This window comes from Poecile atricapillus, chromosome 13 (genome assembly GCF_030490865.1).
Source record: "Poecile atricapillus isolate bPoeAtr1 chromosome 13, bPoeAtr1.hap1, whole genome shotgun sequence".
Classification (NCBI taxonomy): domain Eukaryota; kingdom Metazoa; phylum Chordata; class Aves; order Passeriformes; family Paridae; genus Poecile; species Poecile atricapillus.
In genome coordinates, this window is record NC_081261.1 from 6521196 (window position 1) to 6541849 (window position 20654).

The window sequence follows — 20654 nt, forward strand, 5'->3', positions numbered from 1 at the left end:
GGGCTGCCCAGGGAGATGGTGGAATCACCACCCCTGGAGGTGTTTAAGGAAAGACGACACGGCACTCAGCCATGGTGTAGTGGACATGGTGGTGTCCAGCCACAGGTCGGACTCACAGAGTGAGCTCCTGATCGCAGAGATTTTCTCAAGCTAATTGATTCCCTGCTTCTGTGATCCCCCACAGCAGAGCTGGTCCTTGGAGCAAGGCCTGCAGAGCCGTACAGGTGTCAGGGTTATAGAAGGTCACCAGGATGAGCGACACCCTCAAAGCCCCCCAGCATGGGCCGTGGCCCCCTGGGCCATGGCTGTGTCCCTCTGTCCCCACATCAGAAAGCAGCATTTGCAGATCCCTGCCCCTCACACAGGAACTGGCCTCAGGGCTGCTCAGTTCCACTGGCTACAGCATCCTCCACCGCTGCCCCCACCCCACCACCTCCACTTTCCCCAGCTCGCACCCACATCCACACTATTCCCAGCGAAATAAATATCACCTCCAGGTCACTCCCAGCAACAAGAAGCACCAGCTCTACATCCTGGTAAAAAGATTTATTAAGAACTGGCAGAACCTGCCCAAAATGAGGTTGCTGCCCTGGCACTGAAGGGGAAGCAAGGGCAGAGGGTTAGTACTTCTCCAGGCAGAGCCACAGGGTGAAACAAAGCGAGTGGAGGGCACAGAAAGGCAGTGGAAGCACATCTGCATGGTGGAGGAACACCCACAGCAGTTAAGGCGTATAAAGTGCTTGTAGAAGACCAGCCCTATCAAGGGGCTAAATAACACAAGCAGGCAGGGACAGCAAGGGATGTGGGTGGCTGGTGGCACCTGGCACAGGGGAGTGATGACAGTCTGATGCCCTCCCTGAAACTGCAGCAATAAGGATGCTACCTGCCCACATGACAGTCCCCAGCCACAGCCAGGACACCCCCAAATAGGATCCAGGCTGCTGGTCTTCATGGTCATCTCCCAGTCATCCCACGTTCAGGATTCTGCTGTGTTTGGGTGCCTCTGCCAGCACAGGGGAAGGATAGTCCCAGTGCAGCACCCTGCCTCAGCTCACTCCCAGAGGAAAAATGAGATGAGTGGGACTGGTCCTCAGCTAGGCTGTGCTCCAGCAGCTCATCACAGCCTTGTGTCCCCCTCTGGAGTGAGCACAGCCATCAACCAGCAACCTCTTCTGCTGCTGGGAGCATCACCAGCCTCTTGGACTCCCCTAAGCATGAATGTCCATGTAGGACTCAGACGGTTTCCATCCTCTTGTGCTCCTGATGTTTGCCACAGGAGGGGCATGGGGAGGTGCCTTCACAGGTGCCTCATGCCACCAAGTTGGTTCCCTATGTGGGACAGGGATGTAGCAACAGCAGATTCAAAACTGCTGTGTGGGGACAGGTCTCCTGCAGCCACTTTGGGGACACTTCTGCAAAACAGCCCCATGCTAAGGCCAGAGATGATGGGAAGCAGGGACACCCTCTGCAACTCGTGCTGCGTCCCTCCAGCCTGCCCCAGCATTCCCAAACACTCCCCATGGACTGCTCCAAGTAATATTGTTTTTCCCTGGAATGTTTTTGTCTAAAATTGCCCTGATAGGATTAAGAGAAAAAAAAAAAAAAAAGAAACTGGATAAAAAATAACAACCCCAGGTCATGCTGGAGTTAGGCTCCAAGGCCACCCTGTCCAGGCAGGAGACACCCTGGTGATGGGTTTGGGGACAGCAGAACAGCCAAAGGGGCCTCTCTGGGTGTAGCAGGGGAAGAGGCACTGCAGGGGGAACAGGGGCTGCCTGCAGGAGGAATGGACCTCACAGAGATGGCTTGGGACAGGATGGGGTGCAACTGGATGGGATGGGACAGGGGACCAAGCTGGTGGGGATAGGAGGGACAGTGTCCCACCCCTCAGTGGGAGTGCAGGGAGAAGGCCAGTTTGACACAGCTGAGCTCCTCCCCGCCATTGCTGACGACCACCCGGACACGGTAGTTGCCATTGGTCATCCAGGAAGGGAGTTCCACATCGGGCACGTCAAAATCGCTGGCTGGCAGGGAGTAGGAGCCCTGTGGAGAGAGGGGACAGATAGGCAAGAGGTCAACCCAAAGCCCAGCCAGCACCAAAGGGCACAGAGGTACCCACTGGCACTGCCAGCGTCACCGCAGGGGCTCGGCCGTACCGCTTTGAAGGGGCAGTGGCAGGGGATGCCGTAGGTCAGCAGGGGCTCCGGGCAGGGCGTGCCGGGTGGGATGAGTTCATCCAGAATGCTGCAGACGTCATTGTAGGTGCAGCTGCCCAGCTGGTCGATGCAGGGCAGCTGGATCCAGAGGTCACCCAGTGCCTTCTCTACCACCAGCACTGCCTGGAGGGAAGGTGTTCAGCAGCAGCACAACCAGCAGGGGCACCCACAGCTCCTCACCAGCCAACTCCCTCATCTCCTGACCGTGAAATCTTTGGGATGTCCGTGAGGTCACTTAATGCCCTCCTGCCTCCCGCCCTCCTTTCAGTTCTTCTCAACCTATAGTTTCTGTTCTTCCAACCTCAGCTTGACCCCTTAAGCTAACACTGCCCAACACCTCACATCCCCACCTCCTCCTCCTTTCCTCTGCCTATCCCAAAACAGGGTGCTCCCATCCTGTAGCTCTGGCTTTACACTCCCCAGCACTTGCCCCACAGTCCCAGGCCCAAACAGACACCATAGTATTGCTCAAGACAGCCCATGCACACTGGACAAGAGACATGTTCTGTCTCATTCCAAAACACTCCCCAAAAAGTGGTGCAGGGCAGCTGGCATGGCGCAAGGCTCCCTGAGCAGTGCCATGGCACGTCCTTGGAGGGAGCAGTTGTGTTGGCTGCTGAAAAACAAGTGCCACAGTGACCTCCAGGAGCACCCACAACACTTGGATTTCACTTCCCTCCTGAAGCCATTACATCCCCAAGACATGAGACAACTCAGGTGGTTTCTGTCCTAGGGACAAGGTTGTGAGGCTCCTGCTGAACTGTCTGCTCCCACCACAGGTCTCTCCATGCCCACTGGCCTGTTCTGGCTTACAGAGCCCAGTGTGCTCAGCCCTGCACCTCCCTGCACCTCACTCCCCAAGGGCTGCTAATTCCTGTACCCAGTGACAGGCATTTCCCAGCTGCCAGTGGTTTGGAGAAGCTCTGCCCTCCCTCACCACACAGAGACACATCTGGCACTTACCTTCAGAGGAGAACCCATGCTCTTGCCACTCTTGACAGCCGCGCTGACACGCAGGCTCCCCGGGATGCTGATGGGGTCAGGTGCCACAGAGAGGCTCTGCAGCACCACGGGGTCCCTCTTGTCACCACAGTTCTCCCAGGCAAAGCCACCAACCTGCAGCACCGAGGGACAGGAGAAGTTAGAGGCAGGGCAAGCCCTTTCTTGTGTTTGCAGGTTTATCCAGAGCTGCACTTCTGACCCTTGCCAAACATCTGCTCACAAAGAGCCAGAAAATGACCTTCAGCCCCTTCAAATGCCAGTTCTTGAGCTCCCAGCTTTCCAAGATTGAGGACATTGTAGAAACCCTGTTCATGTGTTCATTTGTATGTACTTTACACCCAAAGATTACCAGGCTGCAATTTCCAAACTTGCCTCAGCTCTGCCTCCATACACTTTGCATGTGACCAAGGCAAGATGTATTCTTCATGCCAGTGGCACCAAGCAAGGTGTGTGGGGACAGGCCAGAGCAAGCTGTGACCAAGTGGTGGCTTCCAGGGGGATGCTGGGGCAGGAGTGTGAGGGGATCCCCTTGGAGGGGCTGTAGGGTTGGCACAGCCTCCCACCTCATCCAGGATCAGCCCTACTGTTGCGAGCCCTCATCCACCAGCTCCAGCCTCCTGGTTCCACATAGGAGCAGGAATCACTCGGGGACCAGATGAGCCGGGCTCATCCTCTGCCTGATACACCCCAGGGCCCTGATCCTGAGCTACAGATGAGTACAAATCCTGATCCAGAGTATAAATGAGCCAGGGAAGCAGCATTTCCCTATGGGATAATGAAAATCTACATGTAAGGAGATGTCACCCGAATGAGGGACATCACTTCTGTGTCCTGTCTGAGTTAAGAGTCATGCTGGGACATCTCCCCTGTTTCCTACAAGTCCCACCAACCTCTCCAGCCACCACCAGTAAAGACACTTCGATTCAAAGGTGGAGGGATGGCAGCACTTGTTTGCATCAGCCACCTCTGAGCCTGCCAGAGGCAAGTGGCAAAGAGACCAGTCCCAGCTCCCTCCCCAAGCAGGTTTGGCCGGAGCATCCCGTGTCCCCGTAGCAGGATGTGGGGCTCTCACAGCCGCAGAACCGGTGGAGGCTGTATTGCCTGGTGCCACGCAGCAGCCCCAGCGGGCACAGCGCAGCCCACGCAGCTGAGCAGCCCGTCCCACCATCCTGCTCGCCCGCTGGGAGCAGCCCAAGGCAGGACACAGGGCTCAGGACAAGTCGGGACAAGGGTAGGCTGCACCCCAACACTGAGCAAGAGCTGGGAGCCCCCAGCCCAAGAGCCCCCAGCCCAAGAGTCTGCAGCCAAAGAGCCTCCAGCGAGCTGAGCATCAACGTGTGGCTGCAGATTGCTGCCCGCCGAGCCCCCTCCAGCCTTCCCAACCGGTTCCCTTTTCCCTCGGGCAAGAACAGCTTTCCTGGAAAATAAATTGCAATATTTCCCTCCACACCGCGTGAGAGTTACACGTGGTAATCGGCTGTGTCTTAATCAGCGCGTGTTAATGAGCCCGGCCCAGCATCCCGTGGGAATAGGGAAGAAGAACCTGGACTGGAAAACACTGATGGACAGCAATTTGAGAGCCGGGAGACAATCATCCGAAGGAGGAGGCCGCTGGGTTTCTGCGCTGAGAAGTGTTTGTGAACACTGGATCCCTCCTGCTCCGAGCTGCCCCCACCTCCAGCACTGCTCCCCAGCGCGGGGGGCTGCGGGACCCCAAGGGCTCCATGGGCTCCACTCCCCTGCCCAGCCACCAACCCGCACCCACCAGCGATCTTCCACCCTGACGGGGCAGGAAATCAGAATGACGGAGTATTCCCCCTCCCCGCCCCGCCGAGCCCCCCGGCAGCCCCCTCCGTGCCCGAGAGGTGCGGGGTCCCTCCTCACCTTGCTGAGCCTCCGGGCCCCGCTGCGCTCCACCAGCAGCTGCGGCTGCGGCCCGGCGAGCGCGGCCGGGACGAGCTGCAGCGCGCACAGCGCCAGCGCCAGCCCCGCGCACAGCATCCTCCGGGAATGCGCCGGGAACGGGCCGGGGGGGCCGGGGAGCTGCTCCGAGCGGTGAGGAGGCGAGCGGAGGGCAGGGAGCTCGGCGGAACCGAACTGGCACCGGCCGGTCTATGAAGCCCCGAGCAGAGGGGATGAACCCTCTCTCCGAGCCCGGCCCACCGCCCGATTCCCCTCCCTCCCCCAAGGACGCTCACATTTTCCCTTCCCCTTTTGCTTTCTTTCTTTTTTTTTTTCCCTCCCTTCCCCGGTTTCGCTGCCAAGCGCAGGACTGGACTCGCAGGGATGCTGGGACGGGAAGCGCCGCTTTCCCAACCTCCCAGAGCCGGCACTTGGAGCGGGGGGCTGGGAGCTGCAGCCACCACCCCGGGGCACACACATCACCCCGCTCCGATGGGGGAAGCACGACCACCTCCCCACCACCCATCCCTCCACCCAGGGCTCACGTCCCACTCGGGGGTGCCCCGGCTGTGCGAGGGTCGGTACCCTCTGCTCAGTACCCGGGACCCCCACGCTCCCCCCGCGCTCGGCACAGGGCAGCTGGCAGCTGAAGAGCAGAGATATTTCAGATATTTCAGATATTTAAGATATTTCAGATATCTGAGACCCTCGAACCCGATGCGTATGAGCGGGGGTGGGGGGGACACTGGCATCGGGTAGCCCCTGACTGGGCAGTTTGCCACAATACCCCTACCACCCGTCCATGTGAAATATGGTATTTAACATCCCCTCTTCCATCCCTACCCCCTGTTCTGTGGATCATTTTCCAGACAGGGCTGCCCCAGGCACCCCCATCATGCAGGAACGGTCACACGCGTACCCTTCCATCAGGATTGGCACAGTAGCATGGATTTTCCCATATATTTTGGTGGATGGATGCTTTTATCCTGCAGAGGGGACTGAGTCAACTAAACACAGAGGACACAAGCGTGGCAGGTCTCAGACCTTCTCCCCCTGCCACAGCACATTCAGGAGCCACCTGTGAGACCTTTCCCCACAGTCAGCTCTGCTCTCCCTTGCACACGGACGATGTTTGGCCTCCCCATATTGCTCCCAGCCCTGGGAAGGGTTGCCTGGCTTGTCCAAACCCCCGTCTCAGCTCTATTTTTAGCCTTTCGTCCTTATTTAGCAGCGAGGCCGGGCGGGAGCGTGCAGGCAGGGCGTGGGAGCAGGCAGGGGATGTGGTGGATGCTGCTGCCCACCCCGAGCCGGCAGCGACAACTGCGCCGCTGATCCACTGCCGAGGCTTAAGGGTGAGGAATAAATAGCCCGTTCCTCCCACCCGGGAACCGAGCGGAAAGTTATCCCCTGGGATTAGTTTTCACTTTGAGGCCCTGGAGCAGCCGGAGGACAGGGATAAGGATAGGGATGCATGGGGAGAGGCACGGGCACAGAAGGAGCATTGTGTTTGGGGCTGGGAGGGGAGCAGAGCCCCTCACCTCAGCTCCTGGCATCACGTTTTTCTGCTTCTCACAGCCACTGTGAGCGAAGGTTTCACTTCCCTGTTCCCATCCTTTTCCACTTCATTTTGCCATGGGGGAAAAAAGAGAATAAAAGACTGCGGGAACAGGTTAACCCACATCTTTTTGCTTTGAAAAGCACAGGCAGGGACAGGAATGACTTGAAATCGTTGCACTACCTCAAGGCAGAAGTATGTGTGACCTATATCCCCACTAAAAGAGCCTGAGACTTTTTTTGGGCTCCAACACCTATGAGAACTTCTGCAATTCAAACAGTTTTTTCAGCTATCTCACCCATGCAAAATCAAGTCACGAGTCAGGAGGTCTCAGCAGACCTGGCTAAACACCTTGGATTTGCATTGAAGAAAAGCAGCCAGCACTTCATTACCTCTCATTTACAAAAGCAAACATTGCAAATGATGAGCAGGGCCGAAGGCTGTAACCATGACCACTCTCTGTCCACTGCTTGGGCTGCAGCTCTACCAGGACCCATCAGCCATCACCACAGGCCAGCTCATCACCAAAAGCCTTCCAGCAAAATATCCTCCACCTCTCTTTTTTTTTTTTTTTTTTTTTGTTTTTTTCCACAGACTGGGTTTCTGAAAATAAGATATACAAATAAAAAAGGCCCAAAAAAATAAAAAGGGATGACCCCATCTGCACTCACAGAAGCACTCTGCAAACAGACCATGCAGGGCTGGCACTGACACTTGCCATCCTGTTGTGCCCAGTCCTTACCAGCTGGAACCAGAGAGAGAGCCACAAGAGACACTTAAACAGTTTGCACAGATGCTTTTCTTATCCATAAGCTTTGGCAAACACTTTAAATGACCATTGGTACAAATTAACTCGACTTTCCAGCTGTTATCCCATTTACGGCAATTCAGCTGAGCATGTGATAAAGCCTCCTTGTCTCACTTTTCTAGACAAAACCCTGGAGATGTCTCCAGCTGCTGTCATTCCTGGGGAGAGATCAAGATAACACCAAAAAAAGACATTAGAGCAAACTTCAAAACAAGCTGAAGCTGCCTCAGGTCGGGCCACCACACCACCTCTGCTTTCCTGTCTGCCTGGGCAAGAATCCCCTGGCTGCCACAGTCCCCTTTTTCTCCAGGCTGCTACGTGCAGCCTCCAGTCCCTTGTGCTCCCCTGGGGTGCTCTGGTTACCCCTACGATGCCATGGAAAGCCCCTGCTTTGCTCAAGAGCAGCTGAGCAGAGCAGTTTATGGCTGTTTAAGTGCTGCCCTGAAAAGGGAACAAGTTTTCAGTGTATTGGGGCAGAGGAGGATAAAGCAGGGCTGAGATGAAAGACCTACCTGTCAGGCACATATCCCATGCAGTTTCCACAGGAGAGATTGGAGAAACCAAGGAATTGCTAAAATCAAGCTCGAATTAGAGAGCTTTTGGGTAGCACAGGCAGGGCTTTTGGCAGGCAGCCTCACATGAACCCACAGGCTGTAGGAAGGATATAACACGGTCTGGGCAGCCATGTCTCCAAAAGTCAGCGATCTCTAGAAGCACAGGGTTGTCACACCAGAGCCTGCAGCAGAGGATGAGGATTGGGGTGCTGGAGCTGGCCTTGCTGAACAGGCCCATCCCCAAGCCCCAGTTCTGCCCTGCTGGCTCAATGCCTTAGCCTGATGTGACCAAGCTGTTTTTTCTCCACCACTGTCAAGAGAAATCCTACCTGAAGCCCCACTTTGCAGCACAAGGGCATCCCCAAACAGCCCCTCAGCACCCCACAGTTAAAAGCAGAAATTTCCACAAGCACATGTGCAGACTACTGGACCTTTGTGCACCAGCAAGACGTGATGGCAGCTGGACAGACTCCTCATCAGCTGCCCACACAGTTGCTTCTCTTTGCAGCCATGGCCCCAGCAACGCATACTCAGCCTGGAAATCTGCATGTGCTTTGTTGCTTGCCCCTGTAGGCCTTCAGTCTCTGAAGTCTGGACCGGGATTTTTAATTAACCCTGGAGAGGTGGAGACCAGCACCTTGCACTTTTATCCCACAAACATCTACTCAGCCCAAATAAGTACTCTCATGCAGGGAAGGAGACTTGCCCCACTCTGAAGTGCTGGGAGAGATAAGAAGTGAGACGCTCTCGGTGGTTTCTGAGCAGTGGGAGCTGATGCCAGGAGCTGCTGTGACTCACAAAACTTCACTCAGGTTAAGCAGCACCCACCCAAGAGGACGCAGGCAACTGGTCCCACCAGTCCCCGGGAGACTTGGGGCACCATGGGCCTGCCCCTCGCCTTCCCCACCCTCCCATCCAAGTGGTGTTTCACAATTTCCCCCATCCCAGGGTTACCAGGGCAAGAAAAACACCTCTGAGTCGAACGTGACAGGACGACCAGGCACCTCCACTCCCTCGGCGCCCAGGCGAAGTGCCAAGGTGTTGGCATCCCCAGAGCCGCAGGCTGCTTGGACTTCTCCCAGGGGATATTTGGAAAATGTCAGAATAGAAACTTGTTGACAAAAACTTGCGATGTTTCCATACAGGCACAGCCTCGTGACCAGGTTCAAACACTCCAGCAGTATTTCAGCAGTTCTGGGTAGTGCCAATGGGTTTTCAGGTCAAAATGTGTGGTCATTCAGAAATGTGTAAAAATAAAAATTTTAAAAGGCATTTTAAAAATAATCAAAATCAAAACATTTAGAAGAACCTGCCTTTCCTCACATTATTTTTTTAGATGGGACAGTTTCAAGTCCTTGTATTTCCCTACGTGTTCAGGACCCATTTCCAAAGGACCCAAATCCAAAGATTTCCTCCTGAAAAAGGGCACCCTGGCTCCAAGCCCAGCATTTGGGGTGTTTGGGATGCTCAAGAGAAGAGTGCAGTCCCTCAGGCAATATGGATCACAGTGAAAGCCCTCTCCAGCCACCACGAGGACCCCCAGAGCAGAGCTCCTGCCAGGAAAAGCACCCCAAACCCACCACTTTTCCACAAGTACCCCCACACAGGTTTGATGGGGTGATGGCAAAGCCTGATGGATTCTGCTTTCTCGCTCTCATCCCCACTCCTAAGAGGGCTGGGGTGGGTTCAGCAGTGGAAGGCCCCCGAGCAGCTGGTCCTGCTCCCACCCTAGCTCTGGTGCAGGGGTCCTGTTACCCCTTCTCCTCGCCCAGAAGAGGACACCTCCAATGCGGAGGTCCTGCTCTCCTTACCCCACACCCACAACGGAGCATCCTCAGCGCAGGGGACCCGTGGGACAGAGCATTCCCGAAGCACCCCGGCCCAGGGCGGGGACACCCCGGGGTGGAGGGGGCCCAGGGCCAGCCCCGGGGGCGGGCAGGCTGCGGCCGGGGGCCCTGCCCGCGGCTCGGGGGTGCAGAGCACCCTCTCCCGGCGCTGCCTGTCAGCAGCTGCCGGACTTTTTTATTACTTTTTTTTTTTAATTATTTTTTTTCTGCCTGCCAGCTGGGGCGGCTCATCCCGTCCCGTCCCGTCCGTGCCCGGTGCCGCTCGCCGGGGGATGCCGCGCCCCGCGCCCCGCGGCTGAGCGGGTCCCGCCGGGGCTCCATGGGCTGCACCGGCAGCGCCCTGCGCTGCTGCCCCGTCGGTGCCGAGGTAGCGGCTGCGGGGACTTTTGGGCTGGGCTGGGCTTCGCTCGGGGCCGGGGTTCGCGTGGGGTCGGGGCTCCGTGGGGTCGGGCTCTAGTGGGACAGAGGGTACACGTTGTCGGGGTTTGATGGAGTTGGGGTTCGCGCCGTGCTGATGTTTGCGGGGAGTCCTGCTTGCACTGCTGGGGGCGAGGGGTGCTGGGGGTACCCGGCGTGGGCTCCTGCCTGCCCCGGGGAGCGGTGGGGCCGGGCGGTGTGGCTGTCCCCGGCTGCCTTGGACCCCACCGGCACTGTGGTGGGGGAGGTGGCGGCGGGGACAATGAAAGCTGGCAACCACCCGCCCTCCTGCATCCTCCTGCACTCTCCTGCACCCCTCCAGGCTCACCCCGACATCACGGGAATTCTATAATTAAGGGGCTGCTGCATCTGGGATGGTGATGCCTGTTGGAAATGCTGGTCCCACAGAAGACAGGGATGGGTTCCCCCAGCTAGACCTTTGCCAGCCTCCCACAGCATCCTCCCTCATCCCCTTGTGCTGAAGGCATCACTCCTGTAGGGGAGCACTGCTGTAGGGGAACATTCTGAGTCCCCTCAGATCTCAGCACATCACTCTGTACTGAAGAGCTCTTTGGCAAGGTCTGAAATTATCTTCTGATTATTATTATCATTACTGTTGTTATTATTTGGTGTGCTCATGCTGCCCCAGTGCCGCATTGACCTCAGGAGATGTTTTTGCTGTCGGATGTGCTGTGCTTACTGGTGTTGGCTGTTGTGATTGCTGGAGGGTGGCAGGGGAAGGAGGGAAGGCAGAAAGGCCCTGTGGTGCTGCTGTACCCCCAGCAAGGGTGGCCTTTTGCAGATCCAGCTGTGAGAGTCCAGCCACCTGGGGCCACAGGACCCACTGCTGGATGTGCAGGGGGTGCAGGCATGGAGCCCCACAGCCAAATGCCTTTATTCACAGCACTTGCAGGCTTGGTTTCTTCTCCACATCATGGAAAAAATGCCACTCTTTACTATGTCATAAGATCAGATATTTCTGGGCTGGTTTGTGGCTCTGAGAGCTCTCAAGAATGGGCATAGGACAGGGAGAAACAACAGCCCCAAGGCCCCAGGTGTTCAGAGCCCCACATTTACCGAAACACGGAAATCTGTCATTTGCCAGCAGACACCTCCCTTCCTGCACTTGCCCGCTCTCGAGCTCCTCTGCTCAGCCCCGTGTCACTGCTCAGCAGCAGTCATTACCCACAGAACAGCCCTGCTGCTGTGACTGAAAGTCATTCTGAAAGCAGCACCTAAAAACCCCGTTATGGCTAAAAGGCATAAGGGCAGGCATGGAGCCACTCTTGCCCATGTTCTCATGTCCAGAGTGCCAAAAGGCAGGATGGGAGACCTTCGCCTCCCACTGCTGATGGGTGGACTTACAGAGTTGGTCCCTTGAGCTTGCTTGGCGTTAGGGGAGACTTCAAACCCCAGGGGCAAGCCCAGCCAGAAGCCAGAAGCAGGTCAAGGGGTTGGGGACTCTGATGGGGCTGAGGACTGCAGAGGCTTTTGAGGTCAGTGCCAGGTTTGAGGTGACCTTGAGGAGCTGGTGCTGGGCTGGGTCTGGTGGGTGGATGACATACCAGGAGCCACTGTGTGCCCTGGGGAGGCGCCTTGGCAGCCTCATCCTTCCCTAGCACCAGTCTGCGGGTAGCAGGGTGATAAGGGAGGCACAGAGAGAGCCCAGCCCTCAGCTGTGGGCGCTGTCCCTGGGGTTTCCTTCCCCTTCAGCTCCATCCACCCGTGCTTGGCCACTCACGGTCACCGCTTACGCTTTGGTCACACTCCGAGCATCAGAGAGGCCAAGTTGCCTTCCCAAAAGGTCAGGGCTGAGGCTTGGCTGCCTTCCAGGGCTGGAGTGAATTTATTTTGAAGTGCTAGGAACTGGACGTGGCACCAGGAGTCAGGGAAGGATCAGAATGCAAAACTCGGGGCTGTCAACAGTGTGAAGTGTTTGCCTACAGTCTGCGGCACAGATCTGACTGTAGGAGAGGTGATAATCATCTCCTAACACAACCATCACCGTCACTGGAGGAAAGGCAGCAGCAGGGTTAAAGACAGGTCCCACGGACCTGTGCCAGCATTGCTCTGGCAGCACTGAGCATCTGCTGTAGGTCCTGGGAGGTGTTACAGTCATGGACCAAAACCTGGCCCCCTTCTCCACAGCCACAAAGCAAAACCTCCTCCCCAGAAGCAGAGTCAGGATTTAAATACTCATTTCCTGGCTCTTTGTGATTTCCTTTGCTAGGTTGCATGGTTGAATTGCTTAATGTACTTGTAAAACAGGAAAAGAGGAAGAAAAATACAGTCCAAAACCCCACCTCACGCTAAGGGCTGAAGCAGAGGCTGCAGCCACCTCGGCTGCCCACACTGTGCCAGCTGCTCTGCACTGGTGCTCCCTGCCCCAGCACCCTTGGAGATGACTCAGGTCCGGTTGGAAATCCCTATTAATCCATCTATAAACAGTTCTGCTCCAGACTATTAGAAATATTTAGTTCTAAGAATGTAGATACTTTTGGTTTTTTCATAGCTGGAAGGTATTTTTGGCAGAGGTTTCCAACCTTACAGGATAAGCTGTGGATGGCCCCCACCTGCAGGATGTATCAGGCTGCTTCTTCCCCTGGCCAAAGCTGTTCCAGCTGGAGCAGTTCCCAACCTGTTCCTTCCACACGAGGTGGATTCCAGGATGATTTTCCAGCTCTCCAAAATGCACTAGGCAATAACAGAGGTTTGGGTGTCACAAAGCTTCTCTGGAAGTGACAGTGGAAAGTCCCTCCATATTTCAGAGCTTTCAGCCAAATTTTGCTGTTCACACCAGAGGTGGAGCTTTTATCCCAAAGGCCAATTGAGTGCTTATGACTAAAATTAGCTCTAGATGCTGTTTTAATTGCTCCTAGAGGTGGGAAGGTGCCTCACTCATAGCCTCAGGGCAAGTATTTAGATTTGTCTGTTGATGCTGGTAAGCCTGTTACTCGCTTCAACTATTTCTGAGTTCAGTACAGGTGTACCAAACCATCTTCCTTTAGAGGCTGAGAGGCTCTGAGGTCCCATCCTGCTGGATTTGGGGTGTGGAGGTGAAGATTCCCCAGGTCTGTGCTGCTGACATTGCCTGTGCTATGGAGGTGACCAGCCCTGGGCTCTCTGTCCTTAGGCATCACTTTTGCCAGTGAGCAGGACAAATGCAGCAGAGGTGGTTTGGGGTCCCTCCTGGAGGTGGTACCAGCATCCTGCTCTCAGCTCTGCTGAGGTCATCCAAAACTCTTGAAGTCTGTGTCACCTGCTGTGTCAGGACGATCCTCCTGCATGGCCTTTGCTTGCTGAAAAGAGGGGATATGGGGTGAGGGGCTAGGGGAGGGGACCTTTTGGGACTCCTATGATGCCCTCAGGACTGCAGAGCCTCGACTGTCTCATTCATCTCTCTCCTTGATCCCTGTACCCCGACTTCAAAACCCATCACAGGACATAGATATGTTAAATACCAGGGAGATGCACACTGGCACGAGGTGTGGCAGGGGACAGGTGAGGATTCCTGGGGACCCTTTGCAGTCGGGTGTGCCAGGATTCAGCAGCATCCCAGGGCACCCCACGCTTTCAGGGTGAGCTGTACGGACAAGGAGAACAAGCCCTGTGTACTCTGACTGCCGGGTGCCTCCTCGCCCCCTCGCCTGGGCCACGTTCAACGCCGTGGCTGCTCATGCCATAGAAGGGAAGATAAAGCCGTGGCTTCCCAGAGGCTTGGAGCTCTCCTGCTCTCTGGAACTGCGCCTCCCTCCAGCTCCAGAAGGGGGGCTGCAGGGGAGGCGGAGACAGGGGTGTCTGTTTGCTTTCCCTTGCTTTTTTCCCAAGCCAGGCTCCCTAATCCGGGCTGTATTTGGCCGCGCCGCTGTGCGCGGGGCCGAGCTGGGGAGCAGCCACTCAGCAGGTCCCGGCTCCCTGCAGGCAGCACGGCTGCTTTCCTCAGGGACTGGTATTTTTAGGGGCCTGGAGAGCAGCAATGTGTCTTCAGGTGAATTTTCTCGCCCCTGGCACATCTGTGCCCTACCCAGAAGCACAGCTCAGTGCTGAGCATCAGGGATCAGATTTGCCCTGGGCCAGCGAGGCTGAGCTGAGAGCCTGTGAGTTTTGCTTCTATCTTTCAGCAACTGATAAAAATATATCCACTCCTTTTTTTTTTTTTTTCCTTCTCCCCTCCAAGTGACTAAATTAAACCCATGCAGGGCTGGAAGGCATCCCACGGAGCTGTGTTGCTGGAGGCAGCTCCCGGCTCTGGGTTATCTCAGCCCCGTGGCAGCAGTGGGAGCGTGCGGGAGTGCGGGGCTGTGCAGCACATTCCTGCGCTCCTGAGGTCATTGCTTGGCCACCGCCTGCTCTCGCCTGCTGCCAGCCCTGCACAGAGGCTGTATCGCCTCTGATTTATGGCTATTTTTCATTTCTCACGCCTGCTCCAGCTGTGCCAAAGCCCATCTGTGTAAGGCCCTGCCAGAGGTGTGTGTTTGGGGGGCTGCAACTAGACTGACCTGAGCATCCCAGGACAGGAGGAGGGTGGCAAGGGAGTGCCAAAGCTGGAGCCCTGCCAAGTGCTGCCTGCTCTCCCCCACCAAATATTTTGCTGCTGGAGCCCATTTTGCACCAGCACCGAGTCGGTGGGATGTTGTGAGCATCCCCCAGGTTTTCCAGCTGAATGCCACATGGTGAACTGCCTGGGATACAGGGAATAGGCATGAGCTTGAGGCTGCCTGATGGGCAGTGCATGCACACCCATGGATGCTCAGGGATGGGAGAGGGCAGGGTGCTGGGGAGGGACCGCTGCTCCCTGAGCTCTGTGTTTGAGCAGAGCTGATGCAGGCTCAGTGCAGGGTGTTCTCTGCCTGCAGCCACCTGCCCCTCTCTGTTCCCCTCTGCTCCAGCCCCCTCTCTCTCTGCCAGAGACAGCTAAAAGCCCAGCAGCAGAAGGGACCGGCTTCCCAGGAGCTCACGGCCTTGAAGACAGAGAATGGTGAGAAAAAAAAGGGGTTTCCCCCTGCTTTGCTTTCTCAGAGTGATATTAAGGAAGCAGTGGACAGGCCCCATCATGGCACCAGGGAGGATGGGGATGATGTAGCTGCATGCTGGTGCAGGAGAGCAAACAGGGCATCCCAGAGACAATGGCATCCCCTCCTCTCAGTCAGACAGATCATCCCCAGAACAGACCTGACAAGCTCTGTGTCCTCTCTGAGCCTGCCAGCACCATCCCAATCACTGCTAATTTGGACTAATGAGACAGAGGGAGGTGTTTCTCCAGTGGGAACAGGGCAGTGCTGAAGCCAGCCCATGGCACTGGCAGGTTCAGCTGCCCAGGATGTGCAGGCAGCCCAGACAGTGGGAGGCAGCCATTGGCTGCCTTGTTTGTTTTGCAGCCAATGCCTCCCTGCTTCCTGAGGATGGGGAGAAGGCAGCGCGGCCGGAGGAGTGGACGGACAGCGCGAGATTCCTCCAAGGCCGGGAGGAGGAGGGGAAGGAGCGGCTGCGGGATGCCGGCCGGGCAGGCACTTCCAGCATCTCCCAGGACATTGAGGTCAGCTGGAAGGGCTGGTGCTGCTGGAGGCAGCAGCTGGGCATGGAGTGTGTCACCAGCCAGGTCTTCCCTGGCACGTGCTGGGCTGGGCTCAGCCACTTTTGGGAAAAGGAAGGGTCTAAGAAAGGGTGAGGAAGTCCAAAGCAGTGAAGCTCTGCATCCCTTACACTGGGATTTCTCATCTGGCTGCTTCCCAGGTGGAAAAGGGAAAAGAGCTGGAGCTGAAGGAACAGCTTGATGCCCTGAGGAGAGAGCACATGGAAACCCTGCAAGGTGTGTGCCAGGGCAGTAGGGCTCCCTGCAGCTCCCCTCCCCTCTCCCCGCTACTGCCAGTGTCCCTTTGGCTGCCTGGGGGGACATGGGGATGCTGCTCCCTGCTCTCCAGAACTGTGGGGTTCAGGTGGGGCCTGCTGCCCCAATGTCCCCACACTGGTGGCACTCAGCTCCTGTTCCCCACAGAGCTCCAGAGAGCATATGAGCAGGAGAAGCTGCTGCTGACAGAGTCCCACCACAGGTCTGAGGCAGCCCTACAGGTACCAGCAGAAAATCCCTGGGTGGACGGGGGCTTGTGGAGGGCTTGAGGACCATCTGCTGGTTCTGCCATGGTGCCCCATGTTCTTCAGTGGTCACCTCAGTCCCTGGTGTGCTCAGGGACCACATCAGGTCTCCATCCCTGGTGTTATTTTGGTACCACAACCCAGCAGTCCCCAGGCTCCGAAAGAAATCCCAGATACCTCATTCTGCTTTTTCCCTGGTTCTCTTAGGAGACAATTCAGGTACTGAATTCCCAGCTGCAATCCTTCCAGGAGAGGATGAAGCGGGTGGAGGAGTCACTCTTGAGAACAGACTACAAGAAGCACATCCAGGTGCAGGGAGGGGTGGCAGGGAGGGGACCTGCTATGGGGTGCTTACCCAAGCCAAGGGGCCTCTCTGAAGGGCCCTGGCAGGGTTGGGCTGGAACCAGGGGGGAGCACAGGACAGCTGAAGGGGGGAGCAAAGCCTGTGCCAGGGAGGCACTGAGGTCCCTTGGACACAAGTGATGGCCCTGCAGGAGCACGGGAGCCCCAGCCCCTTCTGGGAGCAGGAGCTGGAGAGCCTGCACTTCGTCATCGAGATGAAGAACGAGCACATCCACGGCCTGGACAAGAAGCTGCTGCACCTGGAGAATGTGGTGGGTTGAAAGGGGGGGATCACAGGTGGGCTTTCCTCTTTTCAGCTCCTCTACCCACCTAAATTCTGCCCAGAAACCACAGCCAGAGCAAAGGTGGATAGAGCCCGTTTCCTCTCTTGGCATGGAGAGGGGATGTGGGAGCAATGCCACTAGACCAGCATTTCAACCAAAATGGGGTGGCAGGGGGCTCAGAAGTGCTTCCCAGCTCTCTCCTCACCTTCATGCCTCCTTTCAGGAGGAGAGGAACCTTCTGCTGGAGGAGAAGGTGAAAACTCTCCAGCAGGAGAACGAGGACCTGCAAGTTCGCACCCAGAACCACTTGGTCATGGCGAGGTAAGTGCCGGTCCCAGGCGCAGGGGTGGCACTCTGACGGGGGACAGGTGGCAGTGCAGGAACACAGCGGGTGCTGTGCCCGGCGGCTCCGGCAGCCCGTGCCCTCTGCCCGCAGGCAGCTGTCCGAGGAGCTGCAGGCCGCCCGAGGGGCGCTGGAGAAGGAGGCTCAGCTGCTGGAGCAGGCTCGCCGGGAGAAGGAGGAGCTGCTGTACCGTGTGCTCAACGCGGGGGACGGCACCCCCTTCCCCATGGCTGCCGGCGAGGTGCCCCTCATCGCCACGTAGCACCGAGGGCACCGCGCTCTGCCGGGGACTGCCGGGGCTCCCCCGCAGCCCTGCGAGCCCGGGGCTGCTCCCACGAGTGCCCCCCAGTCGGGGCAGGGCTCCGGGCTGGCCGAGCCTCACGGACCGGAGTGATGGAGCGATTCACGGGACACTCACGCCTGCATTTCCCCAGCCCGCGCGGGGCTGCAGAGGGACTCTGGCCCCCCACCCACGCAGTCCCTGCAGCCCTTCCTCTGGTGAGGGCTGTCTGGGGGTGAAAGGGGTCAGCCAGGACACGCAGACTTGCATTGGGCCGGACCCGACCCAGCACTTGGCTCTGAGTATAGACAGCAGCAGGGCTGCCCCAGGGCACGAGGACGATGAGGCCACTAGGACAGGATGGGGACAAGCATCAGGAGGATGAGGAGGGCACTGGGGACATGGTGTTAACCTCAGCAGGCAGGGCTCCCACCCATGCCCTCCTATTCCCATCACCTCTACCTTCAGCAAACGTCTCCCAGGTATTGCTCCTGCAGCTCAGACATGTCCTAGCTCACTGCCATGAAGACCCCAGCAGTCCCTGCTGACCATCAGCAGCACCACCAGTCCCATCTTCTCCCCCAAAAGCTGGACAGAGGCTGGAGCTGCACATTCAGGGAGCAAAGCATCCTCCCAGGTCGGGTATCAGGCTTTGGCACGTCACATCCCTCTGCTCGAGCTGATGCATCCCCAGCAGGGAAGGTGCTGCCAGCATGGCTGTGGGTCAGGGCTGGATGCACACAAGCACTTTCCCCTGAGTGTGGTGGGAGTCACTGCTCTGGGGCTGTCACAGGCCTGTCCCCCTCCCAGGGCTATTTAGCTAGGGCTGTGTGCGTGTGTGAGTGTGTGTGTGTGTGAGTGTGGGTGTGTGAGTGTGTGTGTGTGAGTGTGTGTGTGTGAGTGTGGGTGTGTGAGTGTGTGTGTGTGTGTGTGTGTGCTGGCTGTAACGATTACAGATCTGTAAGAAGCAGCAGCCTCAGGAATCCCATGGCAGTGGTTTGGGGGACTGCTGCAGGAGCGTCCCGGAGTGGGGCTGTGTGCTCCACACCCCATACAGTGGGAAGAAGGGGAAGGGTGGGAGCTGGCACCACAAAGACTCTTTTGAGTCTGACGCTCCAGATGAGGCCCTTAAGGCCAATCCCCATTTTCCTGCTCCTTTCCTCTTTTCCTTCATTTCAATGGGCTCCCAGCTCAGGGCAGACCCGGACCCTCCCAGCACCAGGGCCACTGCAACAGCCACTTCCGTCCTTTGTGCTGACCCTTATCAGGAATAGAGCAGCCGAACAGGCAGCCAGGATGGATGTGGGGTCCAGCTCTTACCCACACACCTCCATGGGGTGGCCAGAGGGGGAAATGGGGAGCCTGCTGTGTCAGAACCGTGTCCCACCAGGGCACCCTCTGCTCCACACATCATCTGTGCCTCCCCCAGGTGCTGTAGCACCAAAGCAGGGGATGACCCAAAATCCTGCCTGGTTATGGCTCAAGGGATCAGGATTTCTGGACAAAGGGATATGAGGCTGCTGGGGTCTGGGATCCTGCTCTGGACACCTGATACCATGTCCCAGTGCCCCAAAGGCAGATCCTGCGTGGGACTTGGAAGAATGTGCCTGACTCTGGGAAAGGGGACACTGGGAACTGAGGAGGAGGAATAAATGAGTGCAGAAAAGAACTTGCACACTATGAAGAGGGAAAAGCTTGGACCAGGCAGTACCTTGATGGTCATGAGGGGAATGACAGCTCAGCTCAGGCTGGGTACCCAGGCAAAATGGAGGGTCAGGACAGCACAAGAAGCCTCCACCCCATTGTGAGCAGCTGAAGGAGCAGGGTGGGCAAGGGGGCCTGTGGGGGGCTGCAGGGAAAGGTTTCAAATGAAAAAAAACAAACAAAACAAAACCACAAAACCACAGCCCAGCAACAGCAGCAAAATCACTTGTGTGCTTTATCCTCTCCAAACAGAATTCCTTCTGCAGGGGCTCACTGTGAGGATTTGGGTTGCTCAGGGAGGTTCACCAGACTCGGGGAAGCTGCTCCTGCAGCTCTGGCAGGGCTGGACTCCTCTGTGGGACAGGACCCACAGCCCAAGGGACTTCCTTGTCCCCTGGGCACAGGATGGAGGAAGCCAGGCACTCAGGAACTAGCCATCCCCTTTTATTGCCCTGGAGCAGATGGGCACAGGGCAGTCCCACAGGGCTCCAGGGCCACCTCCCTGGCTCTGCTTCCTGGCAGCTCCTGGGGACCTGTCCCTTCAGGCCAGTGGCTCTCAGTGCTGTGCCAGATCCCATAGCCAAAGTAAATGAGGAAACCTGGAAAAGGGCAGAACAGGGTGTGTATGGACTGTTTCTCTTCCTTCTCCTCCCAGCCACTAAGTGCTCACCCCTTCCTTTAGGCCACCTATCAGAGGACACGGTGCTCCCACCACTGCTGGACATCAAAGGTCAGCATCTCCTCCCTCCCCACCACCACTCAGAGCAGCATTAGTGCCACGGGCTCTCAAACCACCAGAGCCCCACCCAGAGGGGCTGGTGCCAGCTCGGGGACCTGGTGAGTGGCTGTGCTTACCCACAGCCATCCAGAGCAGGTACCGCAGCCAGGCGGCCGCGCTGAGCTGGGCCATCAGCACAGTGTTGATGGAGATGCTGAGGAGAGGCAGGAAGGGCAGGCAGGGAACCTGCAGGGAGCACAAGGGTAAATTCCACAGTTAAATTCAGCTCTTTGCTGCTTTGGCTAGTTGTCCACAGTCAAGAGGAAGCCTGGCCTGGCTGTGAGGTTCAAAGATCCAAGCTGGAACTGCAGCCTGTGCTGGAGAGGGATGCTTGTGGATGGTGTTTTGGTTGACAGGTCCTGCACTGGGCCAGGAGGTACAGCAGAATTTGAGGTGGGAGGCAGCAAAGCATTCATAAAACTAAGCCAAGGTGTTAAGGCCAGGTATCTTTTTACTGAAGAGTAGCTGATTCCCCAGCAGGCAGAGGGCTCAGTTGGGAGATGCCCCTTCAGCCCTCAGGTCATGGGGT

At 57.1% G+C, this 20654-nt stretch overlaps 2 protein-coding genes and 1 long non-coding RNA gene across 4 annotated transcripts; 1 reads left to right on the forward strand and 2 right to left on the reverse strand.

The window, feature by feature from the left end:
* Positions 1–531: 531 nt before the first annotated feature.
* On the reverse strand, positions 532–5390 carry GM2A (ganglioside GM2 activator). Its single transcript, XM_058848980.1, has 4 exons — positions 5103–5390; positions 3180–3332; positions 2157–2339; positions 532–2043 (listed from the first exon to the last, which is right to left on the reverse strand). The coding sequence occupies exons 1-4, from the start codon at positions 5217–5219 to the stop codon at positions 1888–1890; spliced, it is 609 nt and encodes a 202-aa protein (XP_058704963.1). The 5' UTR covers positions 5220–5390; the 3' UTR covers positions 532–1887.
* Positions 5391–7280: 1890 nt separating this feature from the next.
* Positions 7281–9953, reverse strand: LOC131584078 (uncharacterized). Of its 2 annotated transcripts, none has more exons than XR_009278655.1 (5): positions 9849–9953; positions 8992–9231; positions 8469–8652; positions 7996–8219; positions 7281–7641 (listed from the first exon to the last, which is right to left on the reverse strand). It is a non-coding gene; the product is annotated as an uncharacterized LOC131584078 (long non-coding RNA). The 2 variants fall into 2 exon arrangements; XR_009278656.1 differs by having other exon boundaries at positions 7282–7641; positions 9009–9231.
* Positions 9954–9985: 32 nt separating this feature from the next.
* On the forward strand, positions 9986–19941 carry CCDC69 (coiled-coil domain containing 69). Its single transcript, XM_058848834.1, has 9 exons — positions 9986–10251; positions 15210–15279; positions 15680–15837; positions 16035–16110; positions 16297–16370; positions 16602–16703; positions 16889–17008; positions 17244–17341; positions 17457–19941. Exons 1-9 carry the CDS (start codon positions 10204–10206, stop codon positions 17623–17625), a joined length of 915 nt encoding a protein of 304 aa, XP_058704817.1. The 5' UTR covers positions 9986–10203; the 3' UTR covers positions 17626–19941.
* Positions 19942–20654: the final 713 nt, after the last annotated feature.

Coding starts and splice junctions, on each gene's coding strand:
- GM2A (XM_058848980.1), bottom strand. CDS start 5,219: ATGCTGTGCGCGGGGCTGGCGCTGGCGCTGTGCGCGCTGCAGCTCGTC. Junction 3,333..5,102: donor GGGCCCGGAGGCTCAGCAAG/GTGAGGAGGGAC, acceptor TCGGTGCTGCAG/GTTGGTGGCTTTGCCTGGGA. Junction 2,044..2,156: donor GCCACTGCCCCTTCAAAGCG/GTACGGCCGAGC, acceptor CTCTCTCCACAG/GGCTCCTACTCCCTGCCAGC.
- CCDC69 (XM_058848834.1), top strand. CDS start 10,204: ATGGGCTGCACCGGCAGCGCCCTGCGCTGCTGCCCCGTCGGTGCCGAG. Junction 16,371..16,601: donor GGTCTGAGGCAGCCCTACAG/GTACCAGCAGAA, acceptor TGGTTCTCTTAG/GAGACAATTCAGGTACTGAA. Junction 16,704..16,888: donor ACTACAAGAAGCACATCCAG/GTGCAGGGAGGG, acceptor ATGGCCCTGCAG/GAGCACGGGAGCCCCAGCCC.